The sequence below is a fragment of the Anopheles arabiensis genome, chromosome 2, assembly GCF_016920715.1.
Source record: "Anopheles arabiensis isolate DONGOLA chromosome 2, AaraD3, whole genome shotgun sequence".
Lineage (NCBI taxonomy): Eukaryota > Metazoa > Arthropoda > Insecta > Diptera > Culicidae > Anopheles > Anopheles arabiensis.
In genome coordinates this window covers 52,914,537-52,932,197 of record NC_053517.1, presented here as the reverse complement: position 1 = coordinate 52,932,197, position 17,661 = coordinate 52,914,537, and the positions used below count along the sequence as shown (strand labels likewise).

General features: G+C 41.6%; 3 protein-coding genes across 6 annotated transcripts in view; 1 reads left to right on the top strand and 2 right to left on the bottom strand.

The window, feature by feature from the left end:
- Nucleotides 1-2,134: 2,134 nt before the first annotated feature.
- On the bottom strand, nt 2,135-4,035 carry LOC120896185 (carbohydrate sulfotransferase 11-like). The gene is made up of 5 exons (XM_040300137.1): nt 3,905-4,035; nt 3,703-3,784; nt 3,262-3,569; nt 2,933-3,190; nt 2,135-2,864 (listed from the first exon to the last, which is right to left on the bottom strand). Exons 2-5 carry the CDS (start codon nt 3,770-3,772, stop codon nt 2,427-2,429), a joined length of 1,074 nt encoding a protein of 357 aa, XP_040156071.1. The 5' UTR covers nt 3,773-3,784; nt 3,905-4,035; the 3' UTR covers nt 2,135-2,426.
- Nucleotides 4,036-4,646: 611 nt separating this feature from the next.
- Nucleotides 4,647-5,449, bottom strand: LOC120896186 (transcription initiation factor IIA subunit 2). The gene is made up of 3 exons (XM_040300139.1): nt 5,258-5,449; nt 4,938-5,172; nt 4,647-4,868 (listed from the first exon to the last, which is right to left on the bottom strand). Exons 1-3 carry the CDS (start codon nt 5,327-5,329, stop codon nt 4,837-4,839), a joined length of 339 nt encoding a protein of 112 aa, XP_040156073.1. The 5' UTR covers nt 5,330-5,449; the 3' UTR covers nt 4,647-4,836.
- Nucleotides 5,450-15,128: 9,679 nt separating this feature from the next.
- The window catches only part of LOC120895909, a 140,352-nt gene continuing 137,819 nt past the window's right edge, over nt 15,129-17,661 (top strand). The window contains exons 1-2 of one of the 4 annotated variants that reach the window (XM_040299650.1): nt 15,129-15,191; nt 15,829-16,513. The gene's annotated coding sequence lies outside the window, so the exon portion shown is untranslated. Of the gene's footprint in view, nt 16,514-17,661 lie in introns of all 4 variants that reach the window. The other 3 variants (XM_040299649.1, XM_040299648.1, XM_040299647.1) reach the window with 3 other exon arrangements.

Genomic DNA, 17,661 nt, shown 5'->3' with positions numbered 1-17,661 from the left:
TGGTTTCGTATTGAAGTTATGCACCGCTAGAACTAGAACGGCAATACGATTGTACAAATTTCCACCCTACCAGCATTAAACGGATTTGAAGGCATTTAGAAGGCATTTAAGGCCTTAGTCGCCTTAGAAGGTTAATTAAGATTACAACCGAAACATTAAAGGCTGTAAAGGGCTCTCTTCGAAATATTTCAACTTTTTGATTCAGCGAGACGGATAGCTAGCTGCCATCTTAATTTGCTTATTATTCGGTTTTGCACCCTCACTAATGTAACTGCCAAATAGAGCAGTGATAACGCTTTTGGTTCCGAACCGAGAAAGCGTGTTCTAATCCTGATTTTTATGAGAACTTTTTTTGTGTTTATTTATATTTAAATTGATAGTTTCTTGCTATAAATAGTATAAACAAAGTTTATTGAAAAGCATATTTAAGATTGTACCTTAAAAAAACATAATAATTTTTCTTTGTTTACTCTTCATTATCAGGATGGGTGAAATATGTATCTGATTTCTCCTTTTATTAGAGCTATAGAAATGAGTTTGATATGTTAATATCTTGCAACGGCTTGGCACTAAAGAACTTAATAATGCAGACCATTTTCAACAAAGTGAAATAGCTAAGGGCTTAACGCAAGAGATCATAACACGTAAATCGTGCTATCGAATCTCACGCTCATATGAGAATACTACAACAGTGCAGTGTTGAAGACGCTTGTAAGGATTTCTTTTTGCAGTTGCAAATTCGAATTTCAAATTTAAAGTGAATTTTTTTATTGACGTATTACAAAAGCATTTAATTAGTGCTAAATGCACTGCTAATCGCATTCAATTCGCCGGCGATTACAAGGCGATTAGAAGGCATTTAACGGAAATTTGCGAGTAGGGCAATGTGAACCATTTGTTCAGAAGCAAGTTAGATTTGAATAATGGTCGATGGTGTTGATACCCATGTATCTGACCACACGACCATTCATATAGATTTTTGCTCGGAATGTTTGAAGGGTATATAGGCCATGATTAGATAAAGTTATGTGTAACACATAACAAGAAAAGGACAGCAATATAATGATGAGATGTAATACGCCATCTATTTAGCAAACCAATGAAGCTATGGAGCTTTCGTTTTTTTTCTATGGATATTCAATTTTCCTCTCGTTTAAGCTTAATTTGTGGCGCTTGGGTAGATAAAGTTAGGCGAAACACATAGCAAGAAAAGGACAGCAATATAAAGATGAGTTATACAACGCCATCTATTGAGCAAACCTGTGCAGCTATAGAGCTTTCGTTTTTTTTTCAATTGATATTGGATTTTCCAGTCGTTTAAGCTTAATCTATGGCGTTTGGGTAGCCTCCTAATGTTTCGATCAAAATTAATTTAAATGGTCGTGTGGTCAGACAAACGAGTATCAATACCAACGACAATAAACTACAGTAGAACGTCGATTATCCGGGGCCGGGTTAACCGGCGGGCGGCTTAACCGTGCGCATAAATGTGACAGCTGTTAAAACGTACGGCGAACATTTGCAGCGATAGTCAGTGCAGTCAAGTCAAGTGCACAAAAAACTGGTTGCCACCTCTGTTTTGTTTAGTGGTATTTTTGAAATTCATGTTTGTTCATGAAAAGTTGCCAAACCTATAATTATTGAATAAAATAATATTCTACTAACGATTAATCGATTAACTCAAAGTAAGTTAATCATAAAACTAGTGAATTTTATATTTTTTATATGAATTTGACATTTCTTTGACCATTATCCGTGCAAATCGATTAACCGGCAACCGTCCGGTCCCGAGCTGCCCGGAAAATCGACGTTCTACTGTATTTCATTTCAATAAAATATATAAAAAGAAGAGATGTTATCACTACAATACCGAATAAAGAATTTTAAAGGCAATTAGAAGACATTGGGAAAAAATGCTATTTTTTAGTATAAGTAGAGCTGTGCGAATTTCTCATCCGCAAACCCTGTCCGCAAATTGAAGAGGAAATATTGTTCCTAGATACTATTGCATGTTTTGAATGTAATTGACGATTTATTTTGTGCTCAAATGTGCATGTTTTTCTGTTGTTTTATTCTCAATTTTCACTGCATTTTGCTGTAACTTCAACAACAAAAAGTTCACTAAATCATTGAGTTAAATAACACATTTTTAAGCGGTTTATTATAAACCGGGCAAAAAGCTTCTTTTACAAATTCTTGCACAAATATCAGTAAGAATGTTTATTGCTGTAAGAAATATTGTCAACAAAGTTTGCACATTTAATGTTAATATCACATGTATTGTCCTGCAACCCTAATACCGTAACACTGTAACTTCCCTGTTTTGTTTGCTGTTAATAAGTACACCAACTGCCCTAAAACCTGTTACTATCAACTTATGAGAGCCAACTTACCTGTAAGTATTGTCTAAATGCTAATTGTATCCCTTAAACGAGCTCATAGCCGAATATTTCCTCCAAACTGTAATCAAAGTTTTTAAAATCCTCCTCGTAAAGTAAATACAACCGCTTCAAGGTTTCTGTAGGAATGTCGTTAAAGTAGTGCTTCAACCGTTCCCGTGTGCTGGACGATTTGTAAACCGCGGGAAAGCTCAAGCCTTCCGCACCGGCCAGATGCAGTGCTAGAGAGGAATCATCCGTCAGTGTTTCGTATTTGCCTATGACATTGTAGTGCACCAAGCAGGGATGGCAAAGGTGCGAAATGGGTTCCCAGTGCTCATTGAATGACATGTTTCCGCTTTTGCTCAGATCCGGCGTAAGTAAGTACTGCACAAACTCGTTGAACTGCACATCATCCGCATTTATTAGCGATTCGTTTGTGACGTGCATCCGGAATGATTTTATGATGGTTCTCCCGATGCGTGCCTATCGACGAATAGAAAACCATAGGTGAAATGGATGTCCGAAACACGCACAATCGATGCAATAGTTACCTGAAAGTATTTGGCACTTTTTGAGTTGCCCTCCAGTTTATTGCGAAACGCTGACAGCAGTCTCTCGAACGGATGACGAACCAGAATGAAGCGATTATAATCGGCAAGCACAGCAATTTTTTCTTCGTCGCTTAACGATTGAAACGTTTCAAACATTCCGGACGAATGTGCCAGATCAGCGGGAATTTGTAATGGATCGGTACCGTTCCATTTGTTAATCAGTATCATCATAACACGCTTCCAGTTGGTGCAAGCGACCTGTAGAATAAAAATGGAAAAGTTTTTTACACGGCGCAGTTCCTGGCCATCTTGTCGAAGCGCCCACATACCTTCGGAACGTAGCAGTAGAGAAATTTATGCTCACGATCAATTAGAAGATGATCGGTGGGAATCTGTTTCAGCTGCTCTATCCGGTCCATCATATCGTCGGTAATGTTGTACTGGCACGACTTTTGAAGTACATCTTGACGGTACAAATTGTTCGTCTGCGTTAGCTCGAACTCATACTCCTTGTAGCCGGAGTTGAGGATAGATTTGCTCGTTTCCTCGGTCGGCCAATCGTACAGTGCTTCGTTGCATGAAAGGAGCGAGGCGATAAACATGACCGTTTTCCACGTGACGCACATTTTGAATTGCACTGCAGTGTTGCATTAAGTAGAGTATAGTTATCGTTGCTATATGCCAGTTACACAGGTGCGCTATTCGCTGCTACTCTTTCGAGTGCGATATTGAAGCACGCGAACAAATGTACTATCACCCTATCTCCATACCTTTTCTACGCAGGTAAATTCCACATTGTTGCGCAGGTGTTTGTTTACATTTTAATGTCATAAACAACATGTCATGTTCCAGCTGGATAATCGGGTAAGATGAAGGGAATAAGGAAAGAAGAACAATCAGTTTGTCAATTTAAAATAATAAGTGTTTTTCGTGCATGTATTTAGAACATATATTTTGAAGAAGTAAATTTACCTGCTCGACGATTGCTCGCTCTGGAAGCTGCTGGAAATAACGCTGTTGATAATGAGTGTGATAGGAAGGGTACGGTCACACAACTCTTCCGATCACCATGATGGAAACTAAGATGACAGCAGGAATATGTACGAGTAGCTACGCACAGTTGGCGTGGATTATACGCAACACTGCCCAAAATAGTCCTAATTTGAGATACGTTTTTAAATTTTAAAGTTTCGCATTTTTAACCTAAATGTTAACAGGTTTTATTTCTGATTTGGAAGGTCAATGTGTGTGCTGCTTCATTCATCTTTGCAAGAGCTGTCGTTTATTTTTGGCTCAAGTAATTTTAATTGTAATTGGTGCCGGTCTCGTAGTACAGTCGTCAACTCATACGACTTAACAACATGCCCGTCATGGGTTCAATCCCCAAATAGACCGTGTTGCCATACGTAGGATTGACTATCCTGCTATGGGGGGAAATCAATTAGTCACTGAAAGCTAAGCCCACAAGTGGTACAAGCAGGCCTTGACCGACAACGGTTGTTGAGCCAAAGAAGAAGAAGAATTTTAATTGATCTTGAGTATGACGATCCTGAAGTTTATAGCCTTAGTTGCATTTGTTTGTCTGTAGTCTCCATTCTATTGCATGCATATTTAATGTGTTATCAATTTTGGAAGTAGCATCAACATTGCTACGCTCATATTGCAGCTTCTCATCGTTCATCGTTGATTTGATTTGCCAGCAAACACGGATAAATGTGCGTCAAATAAGCATGCTTTATTTAAGCAATTGATAGGTATATCGTTGAATGGTATTTGCAGCACGTTCGTTAAAATGCTCGCGCAAGCACTCTTACAAACTAGAAAAGGTGAATACACTTCCTGGAAACGGCTTGCATCGCAACCATGAAGGGTGTAACAAACTAAACGATGGACATACTTTTGCACTATCTACTCGGTTCGTCCCCTGTGCTGACATCTGAAACAACGCAAAGGGAAGTGAGTGTGAGACTACAAATTCTTTCGAGAACTGTTCGCGAGTACTTACTTTTACCATCACAGGCAACGATTTTCACTTTATCTACTCGAGCAAACTCATGCACCTCTCGAAACTCGACATCGTTTAACATCAGCGTCCAGACGTTGTCGCAGAATCGGTAGGTGTTTAGTTTGGCAGCCTTGAACGTGACACGAGACTTTACCCGGTTGGAAAGTGCGGCATTGATCGATTTATCGAACTGCACCAAAACTCGCACAGCTAGTTGTGGTGTTATTTGACCGTACTGTAACAAAAGCGAGAGGAGATGATTAGCCAGGATTGCGATGCTACCATATGGAAGGATGCTTCGTTCCCCACTCCCTACCTACCTGCAGCATGTCGTCCAAACTCTCCTGCAAAGTATTACCAAGGGTAGTATTCCGGTACAGTTGATACGTCATGGTAATTCTCTATGCAATCGTGTTGATATGATTTTACGATGAAATTGTAGATGATGAAGCTCGCGTTTTGGATTTTACAAAATGAAGCAGCTTGGCGGAGCGATAAACAATCAAAACACAAATGACAATGACAGGTCTGGCCAGGGCTTGTCAACGGGAGACAAAAGCACAATCACAATAAATGCATTGATGCTGCATGGGCAAGACAATTTGAATAAACCGTTGCAATCGTTGGAGTTACTTTTATCAACTCAGGAACGATATTAAATTCAGCCATTCTGTTCACCAAATGATTTACCACTCTATTTTTTCGCATTTGACTGCTTTATAATATACAAAAATATTATAATTCATTCAAAACAAAGTTGCAATTAGAAATAACAAGCTTAGAACAAACTTGTTCTTGTTCTTTTTGGCGTAACGAGCTACGTGGTCATGCCAGCATTTTACTGGCTTTCGAAACATAATTAGTACCACCGCGCCGGGTAGTCAGTCTTGCCACGGAAGGACGGTCCATATGCAGGCTGAGCAGGTAGAGTTGATGAAAAAACGGGGCATTGGATTTTCTAAGCAAACACCACATTTTAAATCATACTTGAACAAGGAAAGTCACCCAGTAAATAGTGAATGTTTGAAATTATCTCATAATTCCTTTTATAAAGTAAATACTAAGAATTTTACGAGCAATTACTTTGCGACCAAGCATTTTGCGATCATTGATCTAATAAGAGCCGGTCTGGTGGTACAGTCGTCAACTCGTACGAGTTAACAACATGCCCGTCGTGGGTTCAAGCCCCGAATAGACCTTGCCCCTATGCATAGGACTGGCTATCCTGCTATGGTAACAATAAGTCACTGAAAGCCAAGCTCACTTCACTAGTGGGTACAGGCAGACCTTGACCGACAACGGTTGATGTGCGAAAGAAGAAGAAGAAGATCTAATAAGCATAGTACACTAGCTACTTGTTTTTCATTTCTTAAAGCGTGCCCAAAGATCGGTATCTTAAACTAATGTTTTTTTCAGTCCCTAAGCTCTATAGCAATAATTCATACAATCAATTCCTATCAGGTCAGCCAATTAAAAAACGAGATAAATTGGGAATTATCACTTATATAATGGGACATTACCTAATCAAGAGGTAAAAAACGGGACTGTCCGGTTAAATACGGAACGTCTGGTCAGCCTATCCATATGAGAACCAACAACTGCACTGAATCCTGAAACAATACAGGATAAATATAAAATGCTTTATTTCTTTTCTATCGTCGACCAGCACGACTTGAACACCAAGTATATATCGTACACGCCATACGTAGGAGGATAATCATCCTGTTATGAGTACAGTCTGTTCGGGAGTTACGCAGTTCTTGACTTACACGGATTCAGAGATACGCAGTTTTCTAAATTTAATCGATCAAATAACAATTCAGTACAATTTACTTTAACTATTTTCCATTGCAGTACAAAGCATTTTTGTTAAAATGCTTTGTATGTACTTAAATTAAGTACATACAAGTTTTTCATTTGATTTTAATCAAAATGAGGAGTTATCAAATGTGTTTTAGCCGAAAAATGTGAAATTCGACTTACGCGGATTCCTCCAGTACGCATAAACCGCGTATCTCGGGAACAGACTGTAATAAAAAATCGGATTGATTTGACCATTAAGAATAAGGGCAAGCTCAGACCGATTACGACAGTTGCGTCAAAAGTTTTTCCTTTTCTTTGGTGTGATGTACGGCGACCTCACTGTCGTGCAGCGTATCAAGCTCGCCAGGCTCCGGTGGGCTCATGGAAACGGACGACCCAGCCCGTAAAGTCTTCTTAGGCCGTCCAAAAGGACAGAGGAAGCGTGGTAGGCCCAAATTGAGGTGGCAAGATGGCGTGGAGACGCCCGCCATTAAGGCCGGAATAACGGACTGGCAGACGAAGGCGCGAGACCGTGAGCGGTCTTGGACACTCCTCAGGCAGGCTAAGACCGCAAAGCGGTTGTAGCGCCGGATAAGTAAGTATGAAAGTACACATTCGGCAAGGTGAGGTTCATGGTATATTTTCCATTAGAACTTATTCATACTTATCTACATCTCATTTTAAGCTAAATTTGAAAATTTATCAACTTGAGTTCACTATATTATGCACATACATAAATTTAAATTTTTTTAAAAAATATGGTTTGTTTTACGCAAACTTAGCCTGTTCTCGACTGTCCCAAAATATAAGTCCGCATTTATTTATTTATTTATTTATTTATTTATTTATTTATTTAAATCAAAGTTATCGGGCAGTATGCCTAAATAACTTAATGCTTACAGAGTACAAGTTTAAATTATGGCCCTTTCCCTAAATTGAAGGCTTTCCAAGTCCTTCCAAGGAACAACATCCAAGCATATTTATTAGAATTAAGCATATCATTCAAATTTTCGGTTGAAGCGTTTTAGTTTTTTTAATCTTGAGAATACCCCAGAATCAATGAAATTTACGCGAATTTATATTTATCAACATAAGAAGAAGGTATCTATTAGTTCTGAGCATTCACTTAGTCCGTTCTAAGAATACCCCATAGTCTCTCATGCGCCGTGAACGTTCATGGAAGTGTATCCACTAGTAACTAAGATGCCTGTAGATTACTTACGATTCTATTACCAATGAATAAGACATAGACTTCTGTGCAACTCCCCTCTCCCAAGCAAGATGTCGATTCATGAATACCTTCATGTGGTTTCGTACCCGTAAAAGGAAGTTCCCACAAATAAGGTCGTTTCTAGAATCGAAATCAAACCGAACGCCAATGTTGACGGTTTAAATTGCATTTCTTTCTTTCCATTGCTTGTTGTATTTACCAAACTCAAATCATAAACACTATATTTATCCACCTTTTCACCATCTCCCCCTGACCATTGTCTCTTTTTTGCCTCCGGCGGTACGTCACCGCGAGCCGAGTACCCGGGAATGGTAATCCGATACTTTCTATTGCTTTTCGATCACGCGCCACCCCAAATACTGGGAGCAGCCGGCCGGTGGAACGGGCACGGGAAAGGCCGCGCCTCAAGCGTAAATGATTGTTTGCTGGCACCGTTTGTGCATTATACGGGATTGCGGGATGCGACGCAAGTTCTACACAGTCCATTAGCGAGCAGAAGTTCATCACCCAAACTTCCCCGCATAACGAGAATACCTTTCCCGGTAGGTGGAAAATATGTGAATGCGCTCCGAATTGAAATAAGTTTGTCGCCAGGCTTCGGAACGGTAATCGGAGCGGGTGGTTTATTTGTGAGTGATTAAAAATAAACGGAAGTTTTTCGAAACTCGAAGCTCTAAGCCCCGGGGCCGCCCATGCCTATGGACCTTACCTCGGGGGTCCAACAAAGCCGGGGAGGAGCCTCGGGTGTCGGCGGTGGTCTACGGCAGGGACTCGGTGCAAACAAATTCAAAGTCAGTCGCCTCTTTTTAAAAGTGATTTTTCGTTTACCTTTGTTTTGTTCAATCTGGCGCGCGCACTGGGGATGTTTATTTTGGACCATAAATGTCAACCGCTCCCAGTACAAAGCGTGTGTGGCAGGGCCATAACAACCTCACTGGCCAAGAAGGGAATGGGCAAGGTAACGGGAAGCGATCACACGGTTCGATGAAGTTAATGACGTTGACAGAAGGGAACGAATCTTTCAGGTTTCGGGAGACGATCGTGAGACGAGGCCACAGCATTTCCCAAAAAATAAACCCACCGGTTCCCCAAACAATGCAAACCGCGAGCGCGGTGTCGTGCCTTCTGGTGAAATATTGTTACCCCTCGGGGTGAGACGGGGCCAGGCGAAACATTGGGAAAAACGCCAAACGATTTTTTCCCACCCATGTTTGCTTGTCGGTCGTTATTTTGCCTTTTTAATTGAAATGAATGTTGTGCGGGGTCGTCTATTCGGTTGCAAAGGCGGGAACCGTCTTGAATAGGGAACAAGGTGAGGGATGAATTTAAGATTTTTTTTCTGTTCCTATCTCAACTATATCAGCGTGCGTAAGGGAGCGCGCGGCAGTTTGCAAACGGGAACGGCTAGATTGACGATGACATCGTGACGGTGTCGATCGTGGATGGGGTGGTTGAGATTTGCTTTCAATTATTCATCAATCGTGCACGTGGGGAAGGCACGCATCAATCCGACAGGGGATATATAATGTTTGGATGGGCGATGCTTCCGTTTTCCCCCTGGTAGAAGGTGTGTGTGTGTGTGGTTGGGACAAATAAAACCATGCCCTGTGGAAAAGCTGAAGGAAAACCCGTGTTTCGTGCTGTACCGTTTGCCTCCAGCTGGACCAATAAAGATGAATAAAAATAAACATAAATACCATGGGAGCGAGCGTTGCCGAGGAGGGAGCTGGGAAATAAATCGACGAACAAGACAAAGGAATCATAAAACTCGTAGCACAGCGAGCAGCTAATCAAGCCCAAGCTCCGAATATTAGTACAAGTAGCTCTTATGGTAACGAAGCCTTCGACATAGACGGGCGTTGGTGGCGGTACTGTGAATCTGGAGGCGGCTCAATTAGTCTTGAACTTTGTGTGCTATTTTTGGCTGAATTCACCTCAGCTGTCCCTTGTTGCGATTTGCGATTTGCTCAAACGCGCATTTCGTATATTATGTACTCATTAAAATTAAACTCCTCTTTCCGATTCCAATCCGCTGCGTGCAGCAGCTGATGCTGTTTAATGAAGCACGACTTTAATCACACGCTTTAACGCACACAATCCCGCCGTGTCCTTTCGTGTCATGGGTCCTGTTTGTCTTTCTGCCGTTTGTCTGTTCTTCAGGACACTCGCAATGTCTCCAACCCTTCCGGTGGCGAGCCGGACTCGCCCGGAAGGGCTGCTGAAAGTGGCTCTTTCTTTGACCCGTTTGTGGCCGGATGGTGATGATTATGTGTGTGTGTGTGCGTGTGTGGATGCAGCTGTGTCCGGGGCGGTTGTTTGTTTAAAGAAATACATCTACGGAACGGCGCACCGATCCATCGTGGCGATCGTGGCCATAAAAGTGCATCCGTAGCGGAAGGACATTAAGAGGCGCTTGCGAGGTACGAGACTCATGTGTTATGTTTTCTTGGGTAGGGTTTAGTTTTGATGGGATGTGATGGGATGAGACGGGCTCGAGTGTGGTGAAAGATAAACAAAAACCGCTCAAACTACAGACCTTTTGTGTATGTGTGTGAAGTTCGACGTAGAAGAGTAAATTTTGTAGGCGGTATTAAACACTTTGCGATGTTCAGATTTAGTTGGCATTAAAGAGGCATTTAACGGGTTGTTATCCGTCAAACACCCAAAGCCATTGGACACTGATTGAAGATTTCTCATAATTAGACAAAAGAAACATGGATATGATGTTTTTTAGCTTTTTCAAGGGTATTATTACAAAATCAAGGGAAAATAAGTTTGATTTTAATATTCCAATGTGGCATTAATTTACTTATCGTTTGATGAATTGATAAATACTATATGCCTGTGCTGTAAATGTTTGTAAAGAAACAACAGATTCATTTCATTACTTTCACGAGGCATTCAATGGCAGGCAAGACACTGCTGAAGCTCGTTTTTGGTCGACCAGAAGGACAGCGGGTGCCGTGGAATCCAAAATAGAACAGACAAATCTGCACTATTTATGAAAGGACAATGCAATATGTTAGCAGACGAAGGTTCGAGACCTTGTGCGGGGTCAGAAACTCCTGTAGAACCCTCAGAATACGGATAAGTGATAAGTGAGGAAGTAATCCCTGCTTGAAGGGTTTGTGGTTTGAATTGTTGGGCTACTAGTCACATTGTAGTACTTCTGCTAAGCCAAGTTTACTGTCTAGTTTTTATCATTTGTGTGTAGAAAATAAAATATTTGTCATTTATAATGAGTAATTTCCTATTTTCTTACAACAATGCCTAGATGTTTAAGAAGAAGAAAAATAAAAATGTAATTGATTGACGTAAACCAAAAAAACTATGTAGATCAGCGAAATATGTCTAGAATTGTGAACATATTAAATACTGTTTAATATCTTCTGCTGCACCAATTTGTAGTGATGCTAACAAACCTTAGCCAATAGAACTGTTCAATCATGGAAACAACATGCGGCACGAAAGAAAAACGCATAAAACATAGCTCACACACATAACAATACAAAGGAGCAACAGACTAAAAAACAAGGCACCGAGCAATACATGTACGCAGCTCAGCCGGCAGCAACTGTTCACGAACGCCAGTGGAAAACTCATCCGACGATCGTACATCCCATATGCGGCGACCCTCCGATCGGTCGGGTCGGCACTTAAAATAAACAGCAATCATTTCGGTCTGTTATTATTGGGTGTCGGGTTTGTGTTCGCTGCGTGCCAGCGGTCTTGTTTTGGGATTTGTTTTTCTTAATTACAAACTACTTAAGCGATCGATTGTTTTGCCTCTCGATTTTGACAGCGATCTCGTTCGTCACATTCGTTGGTTCGTTCGTTCGTTCGTTTGGAGGTAGCAGATCACCACCCGTTTTGGATCGTGCCCGGCAATGGATCGAACACGGTTGGATGCAGCAATTCATCTTGTTAATCGTGTCGATGGTGGGCCAAGGAAAGGAGCGCTTGGTTCTCTCTCTCTCACACACTCTCTCAGGACTGGATGAGGATATCGTTTACCGCACTTTAGTGGTCAGCCAGGCTGCACTGAACGGATGATAAATTTAGTTTCATGCGAACGATGCGGGAAAGTCCCTGGGTGTCTTCGGTGCGCAGTCGTGCCTTCCAGATGAAATAAATCATTTCTTTAATTTTTGTTTGTCATTTGTCACCGCGGCAGATTTTGGGAGCATCCGTCGCCGGGAAGATAGAGAACCAAGGCCACGGATTCGAACATGGTCTCACGTTTGTCTTCGTGCTCTCGTTGTACCGTTCCTTCCCTGCCCTGGACTGATGGGTTTTTGATGCGGCGTGGAAAAACTAGCCGAATTAACTGCCGAGCTACCAGGCCCTACTGGTGTTGGTGGTGGTGTTAGAACGGGAAACCGAACGGAATGAAATGAATTATGGTTCCGTAGGTCGTTAAACGGAGCAGCCCGTTCGATGGCGCGTGCGGGGTACAGCAGGACGCAAGCCAATCGGGGGGGGGGGAAACAGGTGTTACGCGTAACAAGGTTAGCGTGGCTTGTTTGGTAGCAGCAGTAAGCGGGCTCGTACCCAGCAATGAGAGAGGCGACGGACGTGTGATAGGAAAAGCGCCGGAAAAGCCAATGCAGAATGTGTGCGCCCGGCCGGTCGGTCGTGAGGTCGGCCATTGGATGCGGCTGTATGATGTGTAACGATTTGCTTTTAATGTGTTTGATGTTTGACTTTGTTTTTATGATGGCATTTATCTCACTGCAAAGCTTACGCTTAAGCTGGCTGCGGTTGTTTGCTGCAATGGTGTAGTAAAGTGTTTTTTTGTGTGTTGGCTCTATTGCACTTTTTAAATTTGTTTTGTTTTTAGGTGCGATGCTGTGATTGGATTTAGATTTAAAATGAGCATTTTTAATTGTTGAAATGGTGGCTGATTTAATTAGATGGCGGATAAATCGAATGTACAAAAGGGATCTTTACCAAAGAGGAATGGTTTGAATTTGTGCATAAATCACTATATAACCCTATATAAACCTCATTGTTTTCCAATTTTTTAAATTTTATTTGAATGTTTTTTATTGAATGTTCTTTTAAAAAGTTGAAAAAAGCAAATGTCAAAGGTCAAATTCAAAGTAAATTCGAAAACAAATAATTTCGATACATATTTTATTTACGCAGCTCTTTTAAAAACAGTTTAAGGATAGTATGTAAGCTATAATAGCTAGTTCTCGTGGCTTTTTAGAGGTTTAATAACCAATTATTTAATAATGGGCGGTCCCGTGGTACTATCGTCAACTCTAACTACTTAATAATATGTCCGCCACGGGTTCAAGCCTAGAATTGACCATCTCTCCGTAGCAAAGATTGACTATCCGACTGCATGGTACTGAATTAAGTCTCGAAAGCCTGTATATGCCGGCATGTCCACGAAGGACGTTATGCCAAATAGAAGAAGAAGCAGTGGCGGGTCAAGCCTCTCCGAGGCCCTAGGCGTTATGGTAGACGGGGACCCTTCACTGGCGGCTACCCAGTCCGCCCACCGTTAAACGCGCCTCTGAGAAGAAGAACCAATAATTAACAATAAGGACATAAGACAAATAAAATAACGCAAAATGCAAAATAAGTTAGCATAAAGAATGGGCTTTTTTCGGCTAGCTGTAGTTAAAGAACTAAGCAAGATAATTTGTTTCCAGGAAAACCCTTGGAAAGGTATGCTTACATGCAAAAATAAATCTACGAGCTTGCAAGGCGCCTGCCGTCAGTTATCCGGGATTTTCGCCATGGTGGACGAAGATATACGCATTTTTTAAGATCTACCTTCGATTTATATCACTTTCTCCTCAGTTTTCGGGACAAAATTGTTGGAGTAGAGCTGCATCATGTTGGATGATCATCAGATCGTATTGAGTTTTGGCGTCATTGCTTGTCACTGCGAAACCAGTGAACACGATTTCTGCTTCCTGATATGTTTGTACATGTTTTGTAGGTACTATTTTAAAGTTTGGCCGGCTTAATTTTCAGATTCATTTGGAACCTCAAGTTGCTCAGGGACGTCAGCCATTCATACATGGGCTCTGATTGTTGTCTAATTGTTCCATAATGTTGTAGATGCCGGAATAGGCAACGACGTCCACAAACTGCCGCACGGAGTCCGCTTTAGACGCTACAGGGTGCAGTTCTTTGATCCTGAACAAATTAGCTTCTATGTTTTGGCCATCATGGTTAGAGTTCTTTTGATAGAGCTTTCAAATTTGGTCTACTAACGCATGGGATATTATAAATTAGACTATTATTAACATTTAGTTAGTACGGGTTAAGATAAACCCATGAAAAATCAACAATTTTTGTCCATTTTTCATGCAAACTTTTCACTGAGATAATTTGTTTAAATTAAGCTTGTAAGCTATACAACCGCCAACTATAATAATTTGAAAGTATAACTTAAGGTTATACGAGAAATGGTTCCTTGCTTTGCTTGGTTATTTAGTAAGCAAAACTACTAACAAAATCAACGATGGAGCTATGTAATATAAGCCGCTCTGAAAATCTGATGTTGAAGATGTAATAGAATTCCATTGAAATGATATAAAGTTAATATAGATTACTTGGAATGTGCATTACGGTTACTGTAACTGAATAATAACCTACCTAAATGTTTAACGTATTAGATATCGTAGTAGATTATCGATTCGCACACCAACCAATACAGCAGCCACGTAAAAAAAAAAGTCCTTAACTGCACCGATGCGTTTCACCAGGCGCACGCGAACCCCTGGCGCTTGCAATGTTTTGGTTTTGTTTTGCTTGCCAGCATTGTCCGTCGGAGAGTTTTTCATCGTGCCAGCTCGCGTGAAAATCGGTCACCCAGCGGTGCGAAGCGCAGCCGGCACGGAACGCGATAACAGCTCGGTTGGAAAACTCACCCAACTCGTGGCCACTTCGCGAGGTTGGCCTGAGCGCTGGAGTGTGCATGTGTGTGCGCGTGTGGAAAGCAATCCGCTTCGGGGAAAGTCCCGGCGTGCTGTGACCGACGCACGCGAGCTACCCGAGCGGCCACGAATCATGGGCGTGAGAGGTTCGGTTCGTGTTGGGTTCGTGCCATACCGGGGCGCAGCTGTTCGGCTGCTGGGGCGTGCAGCCCGAAGATCGAAGGGAACTCAAATGCAAACGCTTCCATTAGTCTGGGGGCGTTTTGTGTCAGTCGAACAACAGCACGGACCGTACACGTTTTCACGATACGTTATCTGCAGGTAGCTGCGTTCTTATCGAACGTTAATCCCGGGGGTTTCCGGGCAGGTTCTGTGTTTTGTGCGGTGTTTGTTTTTCCAATCTAGTGTGAAACTCGTGTACGTCGTCCTTCACTGTTGGTGGGGAAAAACATTCTTCAGTTTATCAGGGAACTGGGAGTAGAAAAAGAATTTGAAATAATTCTGGGGCTAGCTGTGCTGTCCGGCTGTGCTTGAAGAGAAGTGTCGGACCGGCTTAGTGTGATGACAGTTTAATCATCGGCGCCAAGCGGTTCGGACCGTAGTTAATTTCGTGTAATTGTGTTCACTTCGTTAGACGAAATAATTTCAATCGTGTTACTGCGTTGCAGAGTCTGCAAGACAGGAAAGCATATTAATATCCAACTAACTACCAGGAACCTGATTGCGCTTTGTGTCCAAGCTATCTACCGAATAGCCTCACTCTCGTAAGACCGAAAGGATTACAGGAAAACGTTATCCTTTCGGGTATTACGCAGAAGGTTCCGGTATCGTGGCCAACAGTCGTCGGCTCCCGGTCGGCAGTCGGATTTTCAATAAATAATCGTTAATTATTCAGCACAATTTACTCAATGAAATGGTTAGCGGTGAACGAATCCATTCAAATTTTATAATAATGTAGATTTATGGAAACCCATTGCACAGTGCGCTTCTGCATCAGATTTTTGGCTGCTCCCGACTACCCTATTCGCTTCCCCAGTGCTCGGAGTGGTGGAAGGATAGTGAAAAACGTGGTGCGAAATCCATTGCGATCGGAAGTGACGCGTGCCAAAAAGAAAGCATGAAAAACATCGAAATGTGTATGCAAGTGTGTTGATTATCGTTCGTATGAATTAAATGGGATGTAAGTGAAAAAAAAAACGGATCCAAATCCGCATCTGCGACAGGAGGAAGGCGAAAAGGTTTGTGCAGTGATATTTAAATCCCGATGACCGATGCCCGATGCGCCATGTGCCCAGTGTGAGAGTGCTGTGGAGAATAAAACGGAAGGATACAAATGTGCACCGTGCCAAATGTGCTATAAAATGAGCCAGACGAATAAAATCATCGGCTAGTCATTAAAAAGGGCAATTTGTGTGTGCGTGTGTGGGTGTCTCCCTGTGTGTATGTGAGTGTATTGTGTCCGATAGTCGATCTGTGCATAAGTGCACGTGTGCGTGAGTGTGTGTGTGTTTTTGCAATCCGTTAAGCGCATCGCGTCATTAGCAATCTCCAGTTGCGCAAGCGGAAGTGTTCGCGACGCTGCTGGAATCTGTATTCCCTCGTGGGACCGGATAAAAGAATAGGTTGATCATCGGAATCTACAGGTACGGTACGGCCAGGGGGCTTCTGGGTAATATGTGCAAATGATGAATAATGAAAAATTGATTGATAATTATCGAAAGCATTCAGTCGCTTTTCGGAGCAGTGCAGGCGTGCGTTGCGTACGTGGTGTGCATGATTTTAACTTGGGCCGATGTTTGACTCCGGTAATGGATGCAGGAAAGAATTGCGCTGCGGTCGAATAACTCATAATTAGACTTCTTAAAAGGGGCACATCGGAAGGCCCCTGCTGCAAAGAGGAGCACCTTGATTGATAGTATTTTTGTTGTGGTGCTTTATGTTGCTTTATGTTATTTTAAAACAAATAATTATTTGGCCAGTGTGGTTGTTTGTCTTCTTGCTTTCCTTATGTTTAGTTATAAGAACTATAATCTCCATGTTTGTTCATGATTAATGTTATTTTCATGTTTTTTGTAATAACTTGTTTAATCATTACTTTTATTTCTCACTAATCTATACATTTCTAGAGAACTTTTTACTGTGGTTCTATAAGTCAAATAGAACATCACTTAAATCAATGTTACATTTTAGAATAGCATTTTCATGTTATCACTAAGTATTGCACCGATATTTATAATAGCAATTATGAAAGCTGATATTTACATCAGTTTAACAGCGTGGATTCTCGAGAAAATGCTTATTTACGATGGAAAGTACTCGGTCCAAATATAGTACATCATAAATTGTTCTTTTAACGAACGGTCGATTAGGCCATAGGTTTGCATGTTTTACGGGATCAAATTTCCCACAGGAAAGGAACAGTTTTTTTTCGAGGCCACTGTGTTTGGGCATGTGTGACACTTTTTAACCCCTGAAGTTGCTACCTGTTACAGGCTTCAGAGCATACATCTACACAAACACAAAGCCAAAGGGTGATGTGTATAAACATGTTTTTTAACGAGCATTTACTGAATCATAGAGCATATCTTACGAGCCGCAGCAGTAGTCGACCGCTCTGTTTACATGTTTATTACCATTGTATCAGCAACAGCAGCAGTAGCAGCATCGCCAACAACAGTAGCAAATAGAAAAGGGAAGCTTCATCCTTACAGCCATTTACCAGTTTACGAAGTTTCGTGAATAAAAAAACCACTAGAGAAACAAACCTGCCAGCAACCGTAACCATTCGGGC